The sequence below is a fragment of the Channa argus genome, chromosome 17 (assembly GCF_033026475.1).
Source record: "Channa argus isolate prfri chromosome 17, Channa argus male v1.0, whole genome shotgun sequence".
In the NCBI taxonomy this organism is placed as follows: Eukaryota; Metazoa; Chordata; class Actinopteri; order Anabantiformes; family Channidae; genus Channa; species Channa argus.
Genome location: NC_090213.1, coordinates 10424006 through 10444571, shown reverse-complemented (window position 1 = coordinate 10444571; position 20566 = coordinate 10424006). Strand labels below are relative to the sequence as shown.

The 20566-nt window shown below is 40.0% G+C and overlaps 1 protein-coding gene across 3 annotated transcripts in view; it reads right to left on the bottom strand.

Annotated features, from left to right (window-relative positions):
- Nucleotides 1–348: 348 nt before the first annotated feature.
- The window catches only part of usta (uronyl 2-sulfotransferase a), a 43576-nt gene continuing 23358 nt past the window's right edge, over nt 349–20566 (bottom strand). The window contains exons 2-8 of one of the 3 annotated variants that reach the window (XM_067482362.1): nt 18175–18218; nt 13327–13482; nt 8577–8656; nt 8339–8492; nt 2361–2458; nt 2072–2229; nt 349–1955 (exon numbers count right to left, since the gene is read on the bottom strand). In XM_067482362.1, coding sequence (XP_067338463.1) covers nt 1663–1955; nt 2072–2229; nt 2361–2458; nt 8339–8492; nt 8577–8656; nt 13327–13482; nt 18175–18218 — 983 coding nt within the window. In that variant the 3' untranslated portion in view covers nt 349–1662. Of the gene's footprint in view, nt 1956–2055; nt 2230–2360; nt 2459–8338; nt 8493–8576; nt 8657–13326; nt 13483–18174; nt 18219–20566 lie in introns of all 3 variants that reach the window. The other 2 variants (XM_067482364.1, XM_067482363.1) reach the window with 2 other exon arrangements.

Sequence of the window (20566 nt, the reverse complement as noted above, 5' to 3'; positions counted from 1 at the left end):
TTGGGAATGATACGGTAGGAATAGATTTGTGCATGATAGGACTAAGAACAAGTGCTTAAGTACTGTAGACGAAAGACAGGTAAGTCTGGAAGGTGAGGCAATTCTAGAAAATAATACTTAGTCACAACTGTAGGCCTAGAGGAAAGATGAGTAAAGGTTGGGCTGCTGCAGAAAAGAAAGAGCATCACATGTAGGAAAAGCAGGCTGGCACGCTGGATTGTGGAGCGGGCTGCTCTGTTTGAAGCTGCCATCAATTATGGTGTGTAGCAGCATGGAAGACTTTAGCAAGGCAGCTACATAAACTGGCATTACACATACAAACCATTCAGAAACACATCATGCTCAAGTAAAGCAGAGGCATTAGCTGCTATAGTGAGAGGACATTTATTTCATATTCTGCAAAATGATGGACGACATTAGTTCTCGTTGACCAGTTTTCAACTGTTGATACAAAGGGATTTTACACACAGGTACGCCAAGACTAATTTTATAGGCACTGGAAAGCAAAGATACAAACGAATGAGTTAATAATTCATTTTTTTCCCTTCCTGAGAATCTTATCTGGAATGCAAATGAATACAAATTAATAAATTAAACTAGCAAAAAAACAAAACAAAACAAACAAACAAAAAAAAAAACAACCAAACAGACAAAAAAAAGAATTCACAAATCAGGACATTGAAAATGTACAGACAGTCGGGGTTAGGATACATAGTCACATATTAGCTTATGGTTATCGTTCTCTGGATGGATCTGGATTTGGCAAGCTCAATCTTTTACTTTGGATTAAAGAAATGATGCTTCACGCTTTTTACAGCTTGACTCTCATCCTATATTTTAGGCCTAAGTAATAAATCTATACACCTCCAATACACTGTTGGTTTGGGACAAACTCAATCATTCATGCACACACAGTTGGAATTCTCTGAATTCATAATCGAGTGCTTCCTGATTACCCTCATTTACACCTAATAATATTTTACAAGTTAAACAAAATGTTATAAACAAACTTGACAATGTCACACAACTACTCCAGCTGTGCCCAGAGGTTCCTGTCACACCTGTTAGCGGAGTTTGGCACTTACAACAGTCCTGGGTGATGAACTTACATACGCTTATAGCACTGTTTTATTTGCTGATAACATTTCCATTCATGCTTTCAGGACATTGACCCTTTCAGAAAGGATGCTCCTCTCTCTTAGACGTCTCCGACGTCCTCTCCTGCAGTATTCAGTGTCCAACACTTAGAACATTTCATTTAATTGTCCATATCTTGTGCTAATCTCTCCTGGAGATTACAGATTTTGCTTTTTAGAAACAAATCCAAAAACAAGCTCAAATTAAAGCAAAACTTGAGTCAAACTATTTGAGCTTAACATTATCTTCCACTGTTCATGGTTAGTATTTGAATAGAACATCTGTCAATCACTCAACCTCACCATAGTGTTGAGCCTGTTGTGATAGGAGTCTATTGCAGATGGTAAACAGTGCTTGTAGGACAAGCATGTCAGGATCTGCACTCACCTAAACACAACTTACTTTACCTGGGATTGCTGAAAGATGCGAGACACTCCCCTTTGCCCTCAGGCTGTCTCCAGCTATCTCTGGCCAATTTGAGCCAATCAGCTCTTTTGGCTACACCAACTGTCAATCAAACAGCCCTTAGGGATGGACCAGCCAGCTGTTGGCATCATCCAGGTCTGTGTCCGGCTCTTCGTCTTCATCCAGAGGCTCTGGGGTTCGGAGGGCCAGCTCGCGTAGGAAAGCAGGGGAGTAGGCCGGGGGGTGGGAGACGGACTTGAGGCCAATTTTTTTCTTCATGAGGTGGAACTGGTCACGGATGAAATTATAGAATGCGTACTCGTAGCGCATGCGGTGGTACAATACCTGCAGGGCCTCCAGAGTGGGCGTGTGTTTACGGACTGTGCCTGTCATGTTCCCCATTTTCCTGTAGTCTACAGGGAAAGAAAAGAAGAAGTCAGCTGCATGCAACTGGAAGAATCAAATGTATTTCACTACAACAAGAAAAATCCAGCTACTGTACAAATGTGTTACTTCAACATGGATGTACCAGGGCTCTTGTAGATGCTGAGTACCCCAGTAAAGTAATGAGGTAAGAGCCTTTCCAACAGGAGCAGAACATCCTCCAGCTCCTCCAGGATACCTACAATGAGGTAGTTCTCCAGCACATTTTGTTTGGCCCTTTCCAGAGCCCACACACCTGGCTCTCTGTTGGTGAGGGAGGAAAAATGAGTTAGAGACCAGAAAATACAAAAATATATCAGCAGACTTAAAAAAAAAAAACATGGTGTTTACCAAGGTGTTTCACAGAGCAAAATCCTTTACTTTAGAGTAGGTACCTGCATTGAGGATGCTGTCCACAGAAGTAGGGGATAATGTAGAAAACTTTAGGGTTGGAGCACTCAGGATAATTCTCTAGAATGCACACGTTGATATCCTGAAAACAGACAAACAAACAAACAAAATAAACACCACATTTTCATTCAACGTTTTCTTTCCAATAACAGCCTCAAGAAATCGCAAAGGGAGTTGTAATGATTGGATTCGGCCACTAGAGGGAGCGATTCACCAGGAGCTTTGCCTAACAACATCCTGTGCACCATGAGATACTCTCAGTATTTTGCCTCAGCTGCTCTCAGAGACTGAGATGCAAGAACAGAAAACATACAACAGGAAAAAAACTTTGAATAAGTATTTGTGTATAGTCTGATCTTAAGCATTTAGATCAGGATTGTGAACTTTTAAACAACCTGTGTTTGAACTGTGTTTACATTAAAAAACAAAAAGGGAAAAGATCAGAGGAAAGACTGAAAACACATATAATGAAGTTGGCCAGACGCTGAGTGCTGTGGAACCAGCAGTCAAATCCAGGTGACGTAAGCCTTATGGATGGAAACAAGTTCTGAGGAACAAAACACTCTATGAAGCATGACTCACACACACACACACACACACACACACACAAAGGCCCATGCCGATCCCTTACATGATTGTGCTCATATAGACAAACACGACCAGTTGGCTGCACATTAAAGAACAATTTATCAAAGCCAACACTGATGGCGACATGGTTCATCACAAAGTTTACGTTGAGACCTTGGAGTGCTGCTGTAGCTGCGATGTGAGGGGCCTGCTGGTGAGCACTGGCAACAAGTTGACTGCGCCGTAAAATACAAATCACTGGATAAAGGCAAGAAAGTACTGTAACACTCATCAGCTTAAAAGTTAGCTAACTAGCCTAAAGACTCATTTCATTTCATTTCAGCTCCATGGGACAGTTCACTGCAAAGCCGGATAGACAACGTAACTACAGGATGTGAATTGCCACACATATAAGTATCTATACATATACACATAATCCTGGATGACATAGATCAAAACACTTGGTCAGTTAAGTTTCCTTTGTAGCTGAACACTGTGATACAATTGTGTTTCTGCTTCACCAAGCATCTGCAGGGTTTGTTAGAACTTCATGCCCTGGGCTGCCCTTTACACCGGGAACGGGATTTACTGATGATCAGTGGTGCAAAATACTGGAAAGCTCTTCAAAGAAACAATAACATAACCCCAGAGGAACCGTCAGCCGTAGTTCAGCATTGTGCCTTTGATGGAGTGTTTGCATCTGTGACACGTGTGCACTGGTTTTCTTTGATTCTTAATTTTAAGCACAATTCGTTGTTGTTCTCGTGTTTTATTGCTGAAGGAATGTCAGCTCATCCAGAATTATCAATCACCCCTCCTTGTGTTTTATGCTCTCAGTGGCTACAATAAAGAACAAATATTTTGGCAGCATATTCTGTGTGAGCAACTATAAACCACTTGCTGAGATTTCAAAAGCAACAAGTCCCAGTTGATGGCTGAACTAACTTAAACTTAAATGAATAACAGTTATGGTTACATTTTACACACACACACACACACACACACACACACATACACACAGACTCTTACACTTGCCGTGCTAATAAACTTGTACTGAATCCGATACAACACATCCCAAAGAGCCAAATTAGAAACAGAAAAAGTGTGAAAACACCAGTTTTCACAAAAACAGAGAGAGGCGGACAGGATGTGACACATGTGATGCTATTCCTTGACACACATGGCTTATCGCCAGGAGTCCCTCCTCCGACACTTGATACAGGGCCCCACATGCCTCAGTTTTAGGGGACCTCCGGGAAATATCGCCCCAGCACATTTCTACGCACAATCAAATACACACACGCGTGGAGGACACAATATGCGCTCACTTTAAAAAAGCCCATTAGAATTGCAGAGAGAGCTCTTGTGTGCACACTCAGGCTGATTGTTTCTTTTTGATTAATTCACAGGTCACAACTGTGGCAAAAAGGCCCACTTCTCTCCAATAGCCTCCTGTTTTACTGAATGCATGAATTAAATCAGGGGTAACTAATGATGTAGTGTAAAAACTCTCTGTTTTCACTGGGGGGGGGGGCAGGCAGCACACAAGAGTCAAATCACATTCGAACCTGCAATAACATGTATTAGACCAATATTCGCTGTAGTCTTGAGACAATCACGTGACTCAGCTACTCACCAGTTCTTTCTGTTTCCCTGTTGTTGCTGGATTTTTTGTCACCTTTTGTGACATGTGAGGCCCCAGTCATGTGATTAATTGTCCATCTAAAAATGGAAAAACTGCTTGTAACTGATAATTCTTAACGTTTGAATTATCACATGTTCCAGGTGATTGGATCTACTGCTTCCAGGAAACATCTAAACTGTCAGATAGGTTGGTAATGTTGTTGTTTTATCTTTTATTTGAACCCTTATTCTGTTTCACTGAGAGGCCAACTGTCCTTTGCAAAAACATCTCGATAACATTTACACTTGAAACACTATATAAAAAAAATCAATAGTTAACTGATTTAATTTTTAAATAAATAAAAAAAAACTGTGAACAGTCAGTAGTAGTCAACTGTGTGACAGACACCACCTTACTGGTTTTAATGTACGGGCATGTAAGGGCCTGACTGATGCTAGTAAAGCCCCTCTGATTATGTGTATGTGCCACTGTATATGACCGATTAACAAAGAGCTGATGATTTTGCTGTGGGAATTTCACCTGCTCAGACCAGTTTTTTAAACTGTGAGGCTAAGCTGTGCTTTTTGGGTGCAGCAGAGACACCGCATTACGTTTGCAGGCTCGTTCACTCACACATACAGACACACAGGGTAAATAGCACTTATATCTGCACAGTACCTAAAATAATTTTGCAAGATCAATCTGAGTTTGCTATTTAGAATCTTTGTTTCTCCCAAATTAAAATCAGTCATTCAGGTGATCAGTGCCCCATCCTGCATGCATAAACTTTAACACACGTACTGAAAGGTACAGTGTGCCACTCAAGTGACCAGTGCGGGCCTTTGCCTTTGTATAGTGTAGAGTGTAGAGTGTGTGTGTGTAAAAATCGGCAGGGGACTGATGGAAAATCCAACCCAACCACAGGAATGTCTCAGTAACATGTGCATCAGGTTCCTTTGGCTCCTGCAAGCAAACTGACGGTGTTCTTTCATTGACACCTGTCATATAACCAGCACAGGGCAGACAGAGCTAAGGCACATCAGACAGGAATATATATCCATGACTGCTCTGAACTCTCAGTGTTGACTTAACAGGTAACGCATGCGTGCGCACACACACACACACACACACACACACACACACACACACACACACACACACACACACACACATGCAAAGCACAGGCCACACTTGTGCAGTTGTTCATTTCTTGGCCTTAAATATGGACATTAACACTCTTCAAAACACATTGAGCCTTAAAGCTGTTTTTGAATCCTTTTTTAGGTTAACACAAAATCTAGTAACTCCCTATAATGAGAAACTGTGCCTGTGCATCTGTGCTGCAGTCTCATTGTTTTGGGACACTGATCTGAAGCTCTCTGACCTCACATATAAAAATGCAAACAGCTGCTTCCAGCTCACAACGCTGAAGGCTTAACTTTGTTCATGAGCCCACCCCCCCAAAAGGTTATGTTTTAACTCCAAACCTAATCTTATGTATTCAATACATATATGTTATACTCAGTATTTACACTAAATATTAGCCTGATGTAAGTGACTCTACATGATTAATTTCGAAAATCACCTTTTTGCTTATGATTGTATTTTAACGCTTTAAAGAAAATTTGGGCTATGTACAGTTTTTAGCAGCTGTATATCAATGCAAAACATGCTTGCAGTCCCTTGTTTCTAGATTTAATTGAACACATGAATACAAGCTGTTTTTACTAATTAGGAAAGTTAGGCTTTTGTTGTTGCCGAGCACAGACAATAGAAACATCAAAGCAAAAATAAATTAAAAAAAGACGCTAAGGCAGTGAAATCTGAAAAACCTTTAGTTCCCAGAAGTATAGAAATATAGAAGAATAAACACACATACACAGGTGGGCCACAGTGCAGTTACACATTCTCACTGTCCCCTTGAACTGTGGCAAGGGGCCCCCATGGTCTGCATACTTTAATAACTCAACTCACATGGTCCGAAACGCCAGGAAAAACAGTGCAATACTTAATTACACACAGTCAGTCTCAAGCCAAAATGACATTCACTCCTCCTCTTGGCCTCCTGAGTATGGCTGGATATATGGCGTTCAGAGCTCTCAGGGTCTCTGACAGTATGGAGGACTGTGGAAGAAAGTGTACCTGTGTTTTTGCTTTTGTTTCCACAATATGTTCATTAATTCTGGATATTCACTATTTGCTTAAGAAGAATATTAGAGACATCACTTCACTGCACTACATTTCATGAACTGTAATTAACTGTATTTACTATATTTAAGTAGCACTTCAGAGGGTAATATATAGTAGATAAATGGCAATTTAAAAATTTAAGTAAGCCTGCAAATGGCATGTGCTGTAAAATATGAGACACACTGCCTTTAGTATGGTGCTACAGGGATAAACAACTCTGCAAGGCAGATGTAGAATACCAAGTTTCTGATGTGGTTATACTAAATCAGATCTTGGAATCATAATCAGATTTAAATACTGGGTTCGCATCAGGGTGCAGTGGCCTTACAATTTAACTTTCTTTCTCCTCCAGCAACACCATGTGTAGAACATCTTCAAAGGGAGCAGGTTTTAATACGTTTCTGCACTAACTAAATGTTCTGCTGCTTATATTCTAGCATTTTAGTTATGTTTGACTTCGGATAACAGGAAAAACAGAAATAGACAAAAATCCTCATCTGGGTAACAGAGGATATGGCCTTTATCAGTTATTAAATGAAGGACTGGATGCAGAAATCTCTTTTGACTAACAAAATGAATGTCTGTGGGATTATTCTTATATGTGCAATATATGAGTATATCTGTACAGTACAATCTCTACTTATGTGCATATATCTCCATAATTACAGTGTACATCAAGGTCATAGCAGAATAAGAAATTAGTCTACAGCCTTTCAATTCATGTCTCAACTGAGCTTCGGGTTATAAAAGCAGCTGGCCAGGAACCAAAACAGATATAGATTTAAAGCAATGCTATTGGCAAGCCAGTGACTCAGGCATAAAGTAACTGTGCAGCTCTGTAAAATACTGCAAATACATTAGCATTTCAAACCATAAACTTCTGTGACATTGATTTAGCTGATGTCCATTGCAGAAAAATGGCCTTTCGGGCAACGGGACTAAGATGTAAGGTAGATAGTGAGGCACAGGGTAGATTCAGTATTGACCTTTCTAACTAAATAATATGGTTATAAAGTTTACGCTGGGCTCTGGGTCTTTTGGGATCATAACCTAATGTGGTGCCTCCCAAAAAACAAAAACCAAAACACAATTTCTAGCTGTAATTCAATTACAATCATATATACAGTGTAGAGTATGTGCTCATAGTTTTATGTTTAAAATGCAATCCTCAAACTGTATAAGTGGATATTTGAGTGGAAATTGCTTATGTTTCAATAATTAGTTTAAATGTTAATTTAAGAAAGTTAAAAAAAAAGAATCCTCAATCTTCACATCAACATTTGTTGGGAAGATGTCAGTTCTATGTATTACAAAACTCTAAGGGTTATTTAGAGATGGCCGAATTTAAATGGAAAGAAAAAAACGAGGACTTCATTAGCCCAAACCTCCGGTTAATGAATTCCTCATAGTCCAACTTTCCAAACTCCAGGACAGGTGTAAAGTTCTGGCTACAGCTAATCAATCACCAGACCTCGCAGCATGTGACTATACAGTATTTTATTTACATTTTTGTCTGAAGCTGTTAACTGACTCATAATTACAAAAACAAAGACAAAAAATAGTTTCTTTCACAACACTCACCAGGTATCTCTCATCATCTTTCATCCCTGGGGTGCGGATGAGATGATTCTGCTCCCCCCTCCAGTCACCAAAGCGACGGAAGAAGTAGTTGGATAAGAACCGGCTGATGGGGTCCCGGATTATGTTAATATAAACAGGCTGCTCTATCTTGAATCTAACAAAGACAAGTAGAAATGTAAGTTAACATGTTTATAGCACACATGAAACGAACACCAGGATGATAAAGTATTTACAGTACCTGGTAAAGTTAAGGAAGTGAACATGCCGTGTGTAGAGGAATGGCTGAGGGATATTGCTGATGTTCTTCATGAGATCCACCTGAAAAAAAAAAAAAAAAAAAAACACAGTTGATTTTGTCTAAATTGATAAGACACCCACTTTTCTATAAATATGTACAATCACATGGTAGTTAGTAGATAAGTAGTTGGAAGATAACCAAAAGCATTTGCAAGTTAAGGAACACAAACCAGATAAACAAACTGTTTGAACGGAGCCCACAACCATGGATAAAAAGCATTTTAGCTGTGCACTGTTGTAGCTGTGGGACCGAGATGGAGCCACAGGTTGCTTGAAGATTGAAGACTGCTTGCTGAATCTTCCACTAAAGACTGACTTCATCACATATTTGACCTTTTACTTCACTGCTTATTGTTTTGTTTGTCACTATAGCTCTAGCTTCCACGATCCAAGTTTCCTTTTTCTCTGCTGAAAAAAAAAAAAAAAACTTCAATGCTTTCCAGATCTGCATGGACAACAACAGTGGCCAAAACAAACATATCACATGACACCACTGTATTAGCAGTGCAGTGCAGATCCCTGACATGAGCTCTTCGACTGAAGACTATGCAACTGAAACCTAATACTTAATCATTCCATACATTAATAGCTTCATCTTGGAATATTTATGCATGTGAGATCCAGTTATTCCACATGTAAGAACATTTGTAACGATGTAACAACATTTGTATTGATCAGCTTGGTGTACACTACAAAAAGTGACAAATTCTCCACAAGTCGAAACACAGCTGATGAAGTTACATATGAATTCTGCATCACAGGGGACAATGGGCACAGAAAGCAAATTAGTAAAATGTAACTGTATCGTTTCCCAGTTCCACTTTCCATTCTGGCTTCCTGTTGAGTTTCAGCAGCTGGATGTACGAAGCCGATGAGCCAAAACACTGTCAGAAACAAGTCTTTGGAAAAAGAATCTACAAGCACCAAGAGAAAACAGGTCTAGTTATTTCAGAGGAGACATGCGGCAGCAAGCTGGATGTGAAGAACTTATTGAGTTAATCTGAGTTTGGAAAGGTAGCTAATCTTTACACAATCTGACAGATTTGAAAAAGACATTAACAGGAGTTGCTCTTTTCTTGCTTCACACAGCGTCAAGACTAAAACAAGACTAAAGCCTCAAGGTTGAAAGTTAAGTATCACACCATCATGATAGCTGAGCCTTTGTTTTTATAAAAGATAGTATCACCACTATCCAAGTACCATAAACTGTTTCAACCTCTTGCCAGTCTTTCACTAATTTGGGTTGTACCCTTGATTCAGCTATGGTCACTTGTGTTGTATCCAGACTCAGTCTTTTTAATAAATACCGCTGAGGAACTAAAGGCCCTACTCTTATACACAAGGCGGTCAAATTGGGGTTTCACACCCTCCCTCTTCTCTATAAACGTAGTACATTTCCACTCACTCTGTACACGTTTCCTGCTGTAAAGTATATTTTTTAAAATTTTCATTACCGCTGTAGAAGTTATTCCAAGTCAACCCAGTCTATTTTAATTCTACGTTTAAACAAGCTTATTTTGAAGCATCATGAGTGCAGAGCAATTAGCCCAGGGCTGACCCCAGATGTCCCCTCCCCCGACACCCAGGTCACAGACCCTGAACACATTTGGTTAGGGGTCTGCTGGTGAGTGTGTGTTCTCTGACCCACCCTTCTGGTCTCTCTGGTCAGACCTCCCTCTCATTTACCAGGGAAGGCTGCAGGGAGACAGAGGGAAAGTGGTGGACAGTCTGACATTCCAGGCATACCTGTAACCCCCTGCTCCCTCACCCTCCTCCTTCCTGAGCCCCCATGGCTTTCTCAAGGGGCTCATGGAGGAAAATGAAGGAAGAGCCAAAACCACAGAAAAGCAAGACTTCTGCCCTGGACACAACCTAATTCAATTTGCCTGCACATCTCAGACTAAAAAAATTAACATAAACCCAAATGATCAAAATAAATATAAAGGTCTAACGTTTTACAAATGGACACCAACATACAGAGCATGTGAGAGATTTGCATCACAAAAACCTCAATGTCACAAAAATGGCCCAAATATGTGGCCAACGTTTTAGCAGCTACCTCAAACCAACACCTTTTACAACTCAAGCTGCTCTTTTGTAGCTTAAGTTTAGCTGCTGTTAACTGTTTACAGTGTTTGCTTGTACCGGGGCCAGACACTTCTTGGTGTTTGTGCATCTGTGGCTAAGTGATGCAGATACACAAGGTTTATGGCTACAGAGCATCTGTCTGCTGGTTAAGATTTTGGTAAGAGGGAGGAAACAGTCTCCCACATTAACCCAGACGACACACACACAATAAAGATTTTGTCCTCCTTTGGTTTTTTCTCCAGGCAAAGTCTTAAACATGAGATAGACAGATGTGTTGCTATAATGTGTTTCTAAAATCTCTAGAAGTTCTGCAAAGTTCCAGATGAGTAAGGCACCTTCAATTCTTGGCAACCCACACACACGGCATAAATCATGGGCAAACCCATTAGCACGCTCCATGGAGAGCCAGCAGAAAAATGGTCCAAAACTGCGCAGATGAGCCAGAATCACAACTGATGAGGCCAGTATCTCCAAACTAAGGCCACACATGGCTGTATCTGCATAAGGCAACACACACAGAAGTATCCATGCAAACAAGCACACAAAGACAGAGACACTCTTCACACAGAATGCACATGCAAACACAAACTCCAGAAGCACAATTGTTAAAGATCCACCTTGCATATACGCTAAAATGCCTTCACTGCTCATGAGGAGCTTTGCTTAACACAATGCACTAAGCTGTTTTGTGTCCAGAGAAGGGATGGATGTATTGCTTTTCTGACACTGTGTGTGCAGCTAGCAGGGTTTGGTGAATGGGTAAACAAGTAGTTGCTTCAATATCAGCCTAACATTTACATCAAATGGGTGAGTAATGGGTAAACATACTGTATTTAGCATATCATCTGCTCACCATTTACAAGTGGTTGGGACCTTAACCCTAAAGGGTGCTGTCAATGTGAGGATGTGAGTCACTGCAGTAATTTCCCCACACAAGCACCCACCTAAAAGACTAGTGAGGCCCTTTTCTTAGCAAGAAATGTGCCTGACAAAGATCATTATGGGAAGTTTTTCTCAGAAATCTAAATATTTTTACAGTCTACTGTGAAATGAGCTGGGAAAGACTTATTTTTTCTAAAACCTTGTCAAAGGTCAACTACAGAGCAGCATCTCTAGAGTTGTGGAAACCTCTGTAAGAACAATTCAGAGGTACACGTATAATAGTTCTTCAAATATATGCTCTTTTTGTATTAGTACATTTCAGGGGAAGAAATTGTTCTAATCATCAATGTTTCAGCTGTAATTACTAGTTTCTTTGGAAATTTCACAAAAGATAAAATGATGCTGCACAAAAATGCAGGGCTAAAGATTAAAGTCTAACAGTGTGTTTGGTGGTTAAAACCTTCAATCTTGTACAAAATTAAACAACCAAATTCTGCATGATTATAAATGAATCACTTAACGATAGAAAGGATAGAAATCAAAGTCATTATAAAAGGTTTGTCTCTGTGAGATTACCATAGCAGAAAAACAATGAAAAAGACAAACATTTTTGTGCAATACTTCTGTGTTTGTAGCTAGAAAAACATTCAGAATGCAAGGTTGCTCATAATGAAGTATTATACTGTTAATAAAAGGTCTGTATGTTTCAGTGCAGTTGTTTTGAATTAAAATAATCTGGTTGAAACTGAAACTCTGTAAACGCTCCTGCCAAACTGGAGCTTATATTGGAACTACAGTTTTCAGTCATATCTGCATCAACACACACAGTTACCAGTCAATCAGATCCCAATGCTGCTGGGAAATCCTATACTTCCATATATAGGTCTTTAAGCAGGGGAACATTTTTGTTTGGTGGAAAGGGAAAGAAGTGAATGGTTATGTCTCCCTAAAAATCGCTGCCACTTAGTTATCCTTAATGCACATTAGCATTTGCACTGACATACCCAGTAGCACAGGCCAGCACTTCTTAATGTCTGAAGAGGCTGTGGTTTTGTTAAATGAAAGCAGTTTTCCCCTGTTAAGCCAATGCTCATGTCCTTGAGATATTCCAGGAAATACTAAAAAGGGATTCCCCATCCGTCAGCCTTGTTTCTCCCAACAGACAAACTCCAGCTGCTGTTGTGTTCACTGTGACCACACAGTTGTTTCCATATACAATAAGTAGTAACTTAAACTTACTGGCGACACTGTTTGTTTTTCTAATTTGACCAGTGTCGGCTGTTTTGATTTCGTCTGTTAAAATGATTGAGCCCTTTATTGTATTTATATACACATGATGAATGCAGGAAGTTTTAGCTTTAGAAGTGGGATCTCAATACCACAGGTTGCCATACAGGCCAATGTAATTTTAACAAATGGGATTTTTAGTGTTGTTTAATTTCACAGAAGTTTGTGGTAAAATTACAATAAGCAAGCTGAATACAATAATATGTAAAAACTTAAATATGGAAATATGAACAACTGGTCTGGTCTGACAAGTGCAATATAATCAAAAGATCCAGAAAAGCAATTGAACATCAGTCTGCATAAGTGACTGTAAGACAGAATTATTCATGTCCATGCCTCTAAATAATAACAGAATATCTGAACAAATCACCAACACTCCCACCGTGATTAAACCATGAAATCCAGCCACTGCACCATGAATTTTTTCTTCTGACCTGTTCATGTTTAGTGAGACGTGTCTTATTGTGGATATCAGAGGAGACCAGGTTGAACTGGTGTTTCTCAGCCAGTAACCTCAGTAGGATGACCACTGTTCGGCTGCCGCACTTGCCCACGCGGTTATAAACCACCTGGCTGGGAAAAGGGAGCACCTGCAAAAAACACACACCGGAATACATACCAACGGTTAAAATGCGTTTAAAATGATTTGCTAAATATACGTATACATTAGTTTATTGGTTTAATAGCACTCACTTGTTAAGAGTTATACAACTAAATTAGATTCTTCTGCTTCTCTTTCTCTAACTTTGACCTCTAATTCACATATCCTCTCTCCCCTGGCCTGCATTCAATTGACCCCATAGCTTTTGCTGTCTCACGGAAAATTCAACTTTTTATCCCTGTCACATATACATGCACAAGCCACACACACACAGACACACACACGCACACACACACACACGCATGGCTTATGACTCACCAATTCCAAAAGTACCAGCTGAGCCATGATTTAGATAGTCAAACAAAGTGGATGTGTCTGTGTATGTGTGTTTGTGTGTGTGTGTAAACTTTTGTTTCACTTTAAAAAAAATGGATTGTTACTGTAAATCCCATAGTTTTTAGCATGTAGTTAAGTGGAAGTTTGACTTGTATAGGGGCCACAAGAATGCACTAATTATCCCTAAGGGCCCAGTAGGTTCACACAAGTGGCCAATAAGAATGAAGGCCATTTAAATGTATTTACCAGTATAGACAAGAGAGAGAAATGGGGGCCAGGAAAAGGTAGGACGGAGGCAGATCACTTAAAGACATCTGGAAGATTCTTCTAAAATGTGATAGAGAAATGAAGGTTCACAGAGTTCCTGTATGTGGGATGGTTATTGTACTTTTTCCAGGTGGGTGGGTGTGGATATCTTTTGGACAAGTGTGTTTGGGAACAAGTCTGACTGATAGCATTAACTAGCTCACTGGCTCACGGGATGGCTAGTTTATAGTTAATTTAGTCAGTTTTAGAGGCGACTGAATGACTGGTTCATTGGCTGTTTAAGGAAGACTGAGCCCTCACCTGCTGGTTTCTCTCTCCACTGTGACATGAAGTTATTACAGTGCTCCTCAGTTCAGTCAGTAGTTTCCATATTACAGAGCTCAATATGGTCTCACACACACACACACACACACACACACACACACACACACACACACACACACACACAGGCACGCACGCACACTCTCTCTGGCTGATTTTATCTTGTCTCTTCCAAAAGCTGCAGTCCCACCCAAGGACAGGCTCAGTAAAAACAGCAAGGGCCTCTCTGAATATTTGCCAAAAACCAGACAAATGGAAGAGAAACCAACAGAAGGAAGGGAGAATGCAGTGGAGGAACAGCTTGGAAGAAAACTTGCCAGAGAGTAGAGTGTACGTATCAATAAATTGAAAGGTCATCACTAAATTCATCTCACTTCCCTTAACCTCAATCGGGGCTTTTGACAGGATGTCACTAGATATGAAATTGATAATAACTAGATACTAGATCACTAGTCACTAGATAATAAATTTGACACAGCGTGAAAACAAAAAGCATCGGTACATTTGCCCCAGGATGAAAAGAATACAGCTAAAAACAAGCTCCCAGGTGAAATTAGCGCTTAGACAGGTTTTGCATTCTTCAGTTTGTGTCACTTGGCCAGAGCTTTGTCATCACCTACTATAAAATAATGCAAAATAATGATACTGTTCAAAAAACACCAATTCTTTCTTTCTTTTTTATTAAAGAAACAGTAAATGTTATCAAATTGAAAGTACTCAATACAGATCATGGGTGACATAAAAATAAACAGTGACAACAATTTCAGTCAGTTTGGAGACATTTTACTGCAGATAGGACATGGTTCCCTTGGACAGCGGCACAACATTCTTTTGTGTTTACTAAGTAACCACATACTCTGCTTATCACAATAATGAGGCCTATGAAATACACACAGTGCTTTGCCGGGCACCACTCCTTGCTGCTATTATGACAAATGACCACTAACAGAGTGGTGCTGTATAACATAACAATAACATTAGACATGCCAACAAAAGCCCATGTCACCCACCAGGATTGACAGCACTGAAATGGTGACCTTAAAGTTTGGGCTGTGGTGGATCCTGCTCTGAGGAGCTTAGATTTCTGATGCACACTGTGAGAATTGTTTGCATTGTCTGCCAGTAAAAGATTCTGTCAGTAGTCAATCCATAGTGTAAAAAAAAGCATTATGTAACATGTTCTCCACTGTGTCCCATCTACATGCTCCTACTTCCAAGAATTAGAGTGCTGTTTTGTTATTTATGGGCTTTGTCGTCCCTCTTCCACTTTCTCTCCTCATCCTTTTTTTTTCTAGCACCCTGCCCACTTACACTAGCAAAAAAAATACCACCCAAGGCTTCACACTAGTCTGAGACATTTCACAACTTTCGTTCTACAAACATATATAAATTATTCTATGCCTCAAAGCCTTACCAACTATGTCTGCAGAGAATGAACAGAATTCATCCACCCGCCACCTTCAATTATCTACCAGCAAATGTGAGAACATGTCCTGGTTGTTCTCAGGACCACCACACACACACACACACACACACACACACACACACACACACACACACACACACACACACACACACACACACACACAGGCACGCACACACACACACACACAAACACATACTCATCCACCTTCCTGCAGCCAAGCCTGGAAACTACACAAACACACTGCATCAACCTGCGCTCTGCTGAGCGGAGAGCAGCAAGTTTCAGTCACGGCCGAGTGGATCATCTCCCAGCTTCCTGGTATTAATGATCTATCCATTCATCTCCACTCCCAGCGAGTCTCACTGCCGTAAGTACAGTAGCTGTGACAGCCAACTTTCCATCCAAGTATGTCCATGTGAATTAGGATAAATTGAATTTCAATAGCCGAGAGGAAATGGGAAATGCTGACAGATTTTTCTCACTGCCTCAGTACCTTGGCAGCTGCTTGAACACACAACCATAATGTGTAAACACAGAAATGCTTTTGTTGAATAATCAATAATCTAAATTGCTTTAAAATATTCATGACCGTAAATGTTTTTGTATTTCATTAAATAAGGAAAATATCAGACATCTGACCTTTCTTAGACTTAATTTCTTTCTTTTTAGTGTAAGACAGACTAAATAGAGTACCTCTGGTGGCTATAAACTCATGAGGATGTAGCCAACATGTTGGGAAATTTGTCTACAAAGTAATATTTAGAAACATATTTTACATGAGTTGAAATGGATTCTTGTCGTGCTTCCATAACAACTCATAACACTATTCTGAGAACGGTGTGGTTTTTCTATACGCTTTCATTTAAGTTAGGCTTCCAACGCCATTTCTACGCTTTCCCTACGATTATAAGAACCTCAGCCGTCTGTGCACATGCTGCAATGCGAACAACCTCTTCTGAAAATGCAGATCAATCTTGTTGCAGTGGAATGTCAACAAAAAGATAATTAGATATGGGGTTGATGTAGCACTTGCCCCATACATGGTATTAGCATCGTCTGTCTTGGAGAAGAGATGATGGAAGATATGGAATCAATCAAAGTTACCAGACAATGTGCAATCACTGTCAGCTTAGTCTGTGTGTAAGCTACTTCTGTGAAGACGGAAAAGAGCTAAAGAAGGTGCAGGAAACTTTATTTGTCTTCAGACTTAAATTGATTTCAGTTACATTTGTGAGCAAAACCCAGTACTGTCCAGTATGTCACTTGCTGCTGCTCATAGGGTTTCTTCTTGTGAGGCCCTGACGGTGCTTGAAGGCACCTTCGCACGTGAATTCATCTTTATCACTCTCCCCTGATTCTTGGAGACTTTTCAACTCCATTAAAACCTCACTTTTCTGTGTCATCATGAATTCCAGAGCTTCTGTGTTTGTATAATACATGTAAATATTCAGCATTGGTTGACTGAGAACACATTCAAGCTGTTAAACTCTCAACTGTATTTTCAATGGAGAAGGAAAACAGAAGATATTTAATACATATTTCATTAATTACACCTGGCGTGTGCAAAGACCGGGTAGCAAACGAAATTTGCAGTGTGAAAAATATAAGTGATAAGCAAATCCCACCAATATCTCTGCAGTTTGTTTCATATTTCCCTGTTGTCTGTGTGAAATGTGCACTGTGTTTGCACACTTTGGCTCAGTGGACAGGACAGACTTTTCAAAGTAAACATGAAGTCCACATGCGATTTAACATAATCCAAACAGCTGCTCACATTAGCCACAAACTAACCTGAAACCACATTATTACAGACCCAGTTAGCTACATGTTCAATGCTAAAGATAAAAAGAACGAAACTCTGTCAATTAAAGCTGAAAAAGAGTGAAAATGATGGAGAAGTGAAGGAAATACAGTAGATGAGGAATGAGGAAAAAATCAGGCGCTGATTGATTTAATTAGATAATGAATGAAGGGGCAAACAGAGGAAAAAGCAGTTGGCAGGCAGCGAAAGTAGGAGCCCAGAGAAGAGATGTTCATACAGACATGCAGCTGGATGAATACAAGGCTCCTGTGTCAGCACTGCATGTGTGTGTGTGTGTGCTTGGGTGTGTGTGAGTGAGAGAGAGTGTGTTCAGAGCTTTACTGTAGCACTAAAGCTGAGTCTAGTTGGTATTTAGAGAGAGTTTGCACGAAGCAACTTCACACAGACCTAACCATTATGCCGGATGGCTTGGAAGGGCAGGGGCAGTAGTTCGGAGTCTGAGAGGATAAGAAACCACTAGGGACAAATAGGGGGTATGGGATAAAAAGAGAAAGAGAGAAAAGGCTTACTCTTGGAGCTGGGGGTCCGTGATCATCCAAATATGTGGATTCACCTACAAAGACAAGAGCGATATGTGTTAAGATTCTGGCATAGTCACATTACAAGCATGCTGACCCTTTCAGGACACCAGAAGACAGAAGACTGTGTTGATGAAGTGTTTAGTAAAAGATGTTAATATTTGTTAAAATGTTACAAATTAATGAGGATTAGTTCCGATCCTCAGTAGGTATCTTCTCACCCACCCAGAAAAGGTGTTTATGTCCAAAACAATGTAAATTTATCAGCATGATAAATAAAAGAATTAAGTGTTTTTATTGGTTACAAAAATTCTATTCATTCTTAAACTATTAACAACCATTAAAAAAATGCTTGGTCAAAACAGTGAGAGCAGGCTCATGCTTCTCAGCTCACTGAAAGAAGAGGTTTTGTAAATGGTTGGTTTTCATAGAATAGTGTTAAAAGGATAAAAATAACTAAACCACAAGTTTTTCTCAATTTGCCACATAGGAAGAAAGAAAGAGGAAACATCAACATCATGTAATGAATTAAATCATTTTTACTTGGAAACGTAAAAACAAAACAAAACATGTTTGAATGTTGAATGTTTACTCAAAAATGATCAAAACAGCTGTTTTCGTGTTGCAAATGAAAGCTTTGTCTCTTGGGGGGGACAAACGGGTATTTTAATTCACATCAGTTCACCCGCTGTCTGAGATAAAAAAAAGTCTAGATCCTTCTGCATTAAGTATTTTGTGAAGAGAATTGTAGTATCCCAAGTATTGAACACTATGAAGCTCATTCAAGGTTGCCTACACTTAAGGTCTGTGCCTGCATTTCAACCCGCACTCCAAATCCAGGCCTGGGCTTTAAACAGCGGCCTTTTCTTTGGCCCTGGACACATGCAGACGCATCCCCTACCATCATGTTAACAGCGTTCAGGTTATACTGTACGTCCGTGAGTAAGCGAGTAAGACAAATCAGAGAGTGTGTGTGGGGGAAATTAAGCTATAAAGAGAGGAAATACTACATATGAGAACAATCTCTCCCTGTGTCACTGAAATGAGATCCAGAACACAAATGAGAATAGCAACAAATGATGCATGAACACACACGTTGGTTTATAACCCATCAAAGTTTCCCACTTGGCACACACTTACAGACGTCATTATATGCTTGTACTGAACGTCTATTGTATGACTTTGTAAGTAGTGTTTATATAGTGATGCACAAGTGTTAGGCAATTAGTCTTACACTGAGCTCTAATTTGCCTTGGTTTGGCTCAGCTACAATATCACACACACACACACAAAAATACCACAGAAGGCATTTTGTGTGTGTGTTGTGACTCATTAATTGATCAGGTGGGACAGTACAGACAGACCTACACACACACACACACACTCACACACACAGGTGTTTTTAGACTCTTTCTCTGCATTTGTCTTTGTATGTCTTTCATGACCTAACACAGTTTTTCTGAGGAATGCTGAGGGAGGCATATGTTTGCAGCTCATTTCCGAGGCACTTGAGGTCATGGCAGGGCGACAGTTCAAAGAGGCAGACATCTCTGTTCCGTTATAGACACCCCCCACCAATCGACCTCCAACGCCTCCCCAACTCCCGTGCGTGCTTCTCATTAGGGTTTTGGGATAGATCGGAACTAATTTTTCCAGGGCATGAAACATGGGGCTCCTAAAAGCTGACAGCTGCCCTCTGCCTCCACCACCCAGAGAGAGAGGAAAACAAACTTGAAGAGCCACTGTATGGTGCACTGTACTCATCGACCCTATTGTCCTCTGATCCCTGGTAGAACTCTGGAGGATGTGGATGTTCATGGGACTCTGGCCTGAATACAAAATTCTTTCCAAATTTAAAAAAATGAATGAAACTCATGTACATATCACTAATCTGTGGTTTGATACTAGAAGTATGGCTCACTCTGCACCATACAATGCTCAGTCTGTTAATACAAATCCAAAGCAATAACCTTCAAACTCAGCCTGCCTTTAACGATTCACTCACACTGAGTTATGAATAAACACAGGCACAAATTTTTAAAAATTGGAATAATATATTGACTGCAGATGCTCCAAGAAACTAGGGTGGTTGGATGACTATAAAAATGATGTGAATCTCATGGTATGGCTGTCAAAGCCTCTAAACAGAAACACATTGGAGCAGTCCTGACTAAGAAACAACCTGGCACAAAAATCCCCTTTAAAATGCTTATTTAAATCAAATGAATCGGCAGTTAATGATAAATGACAGCATTTTTTTAGCACGTAAAGAGAACCAATAAACGACAGAGTATTAATTAGTTCTGCTCCTTCAACATGTCTGTGTCTGTTCATGCTTTTGGATCAATGCATTCATCAAAATTAACAATTCCATCAGCAAAAT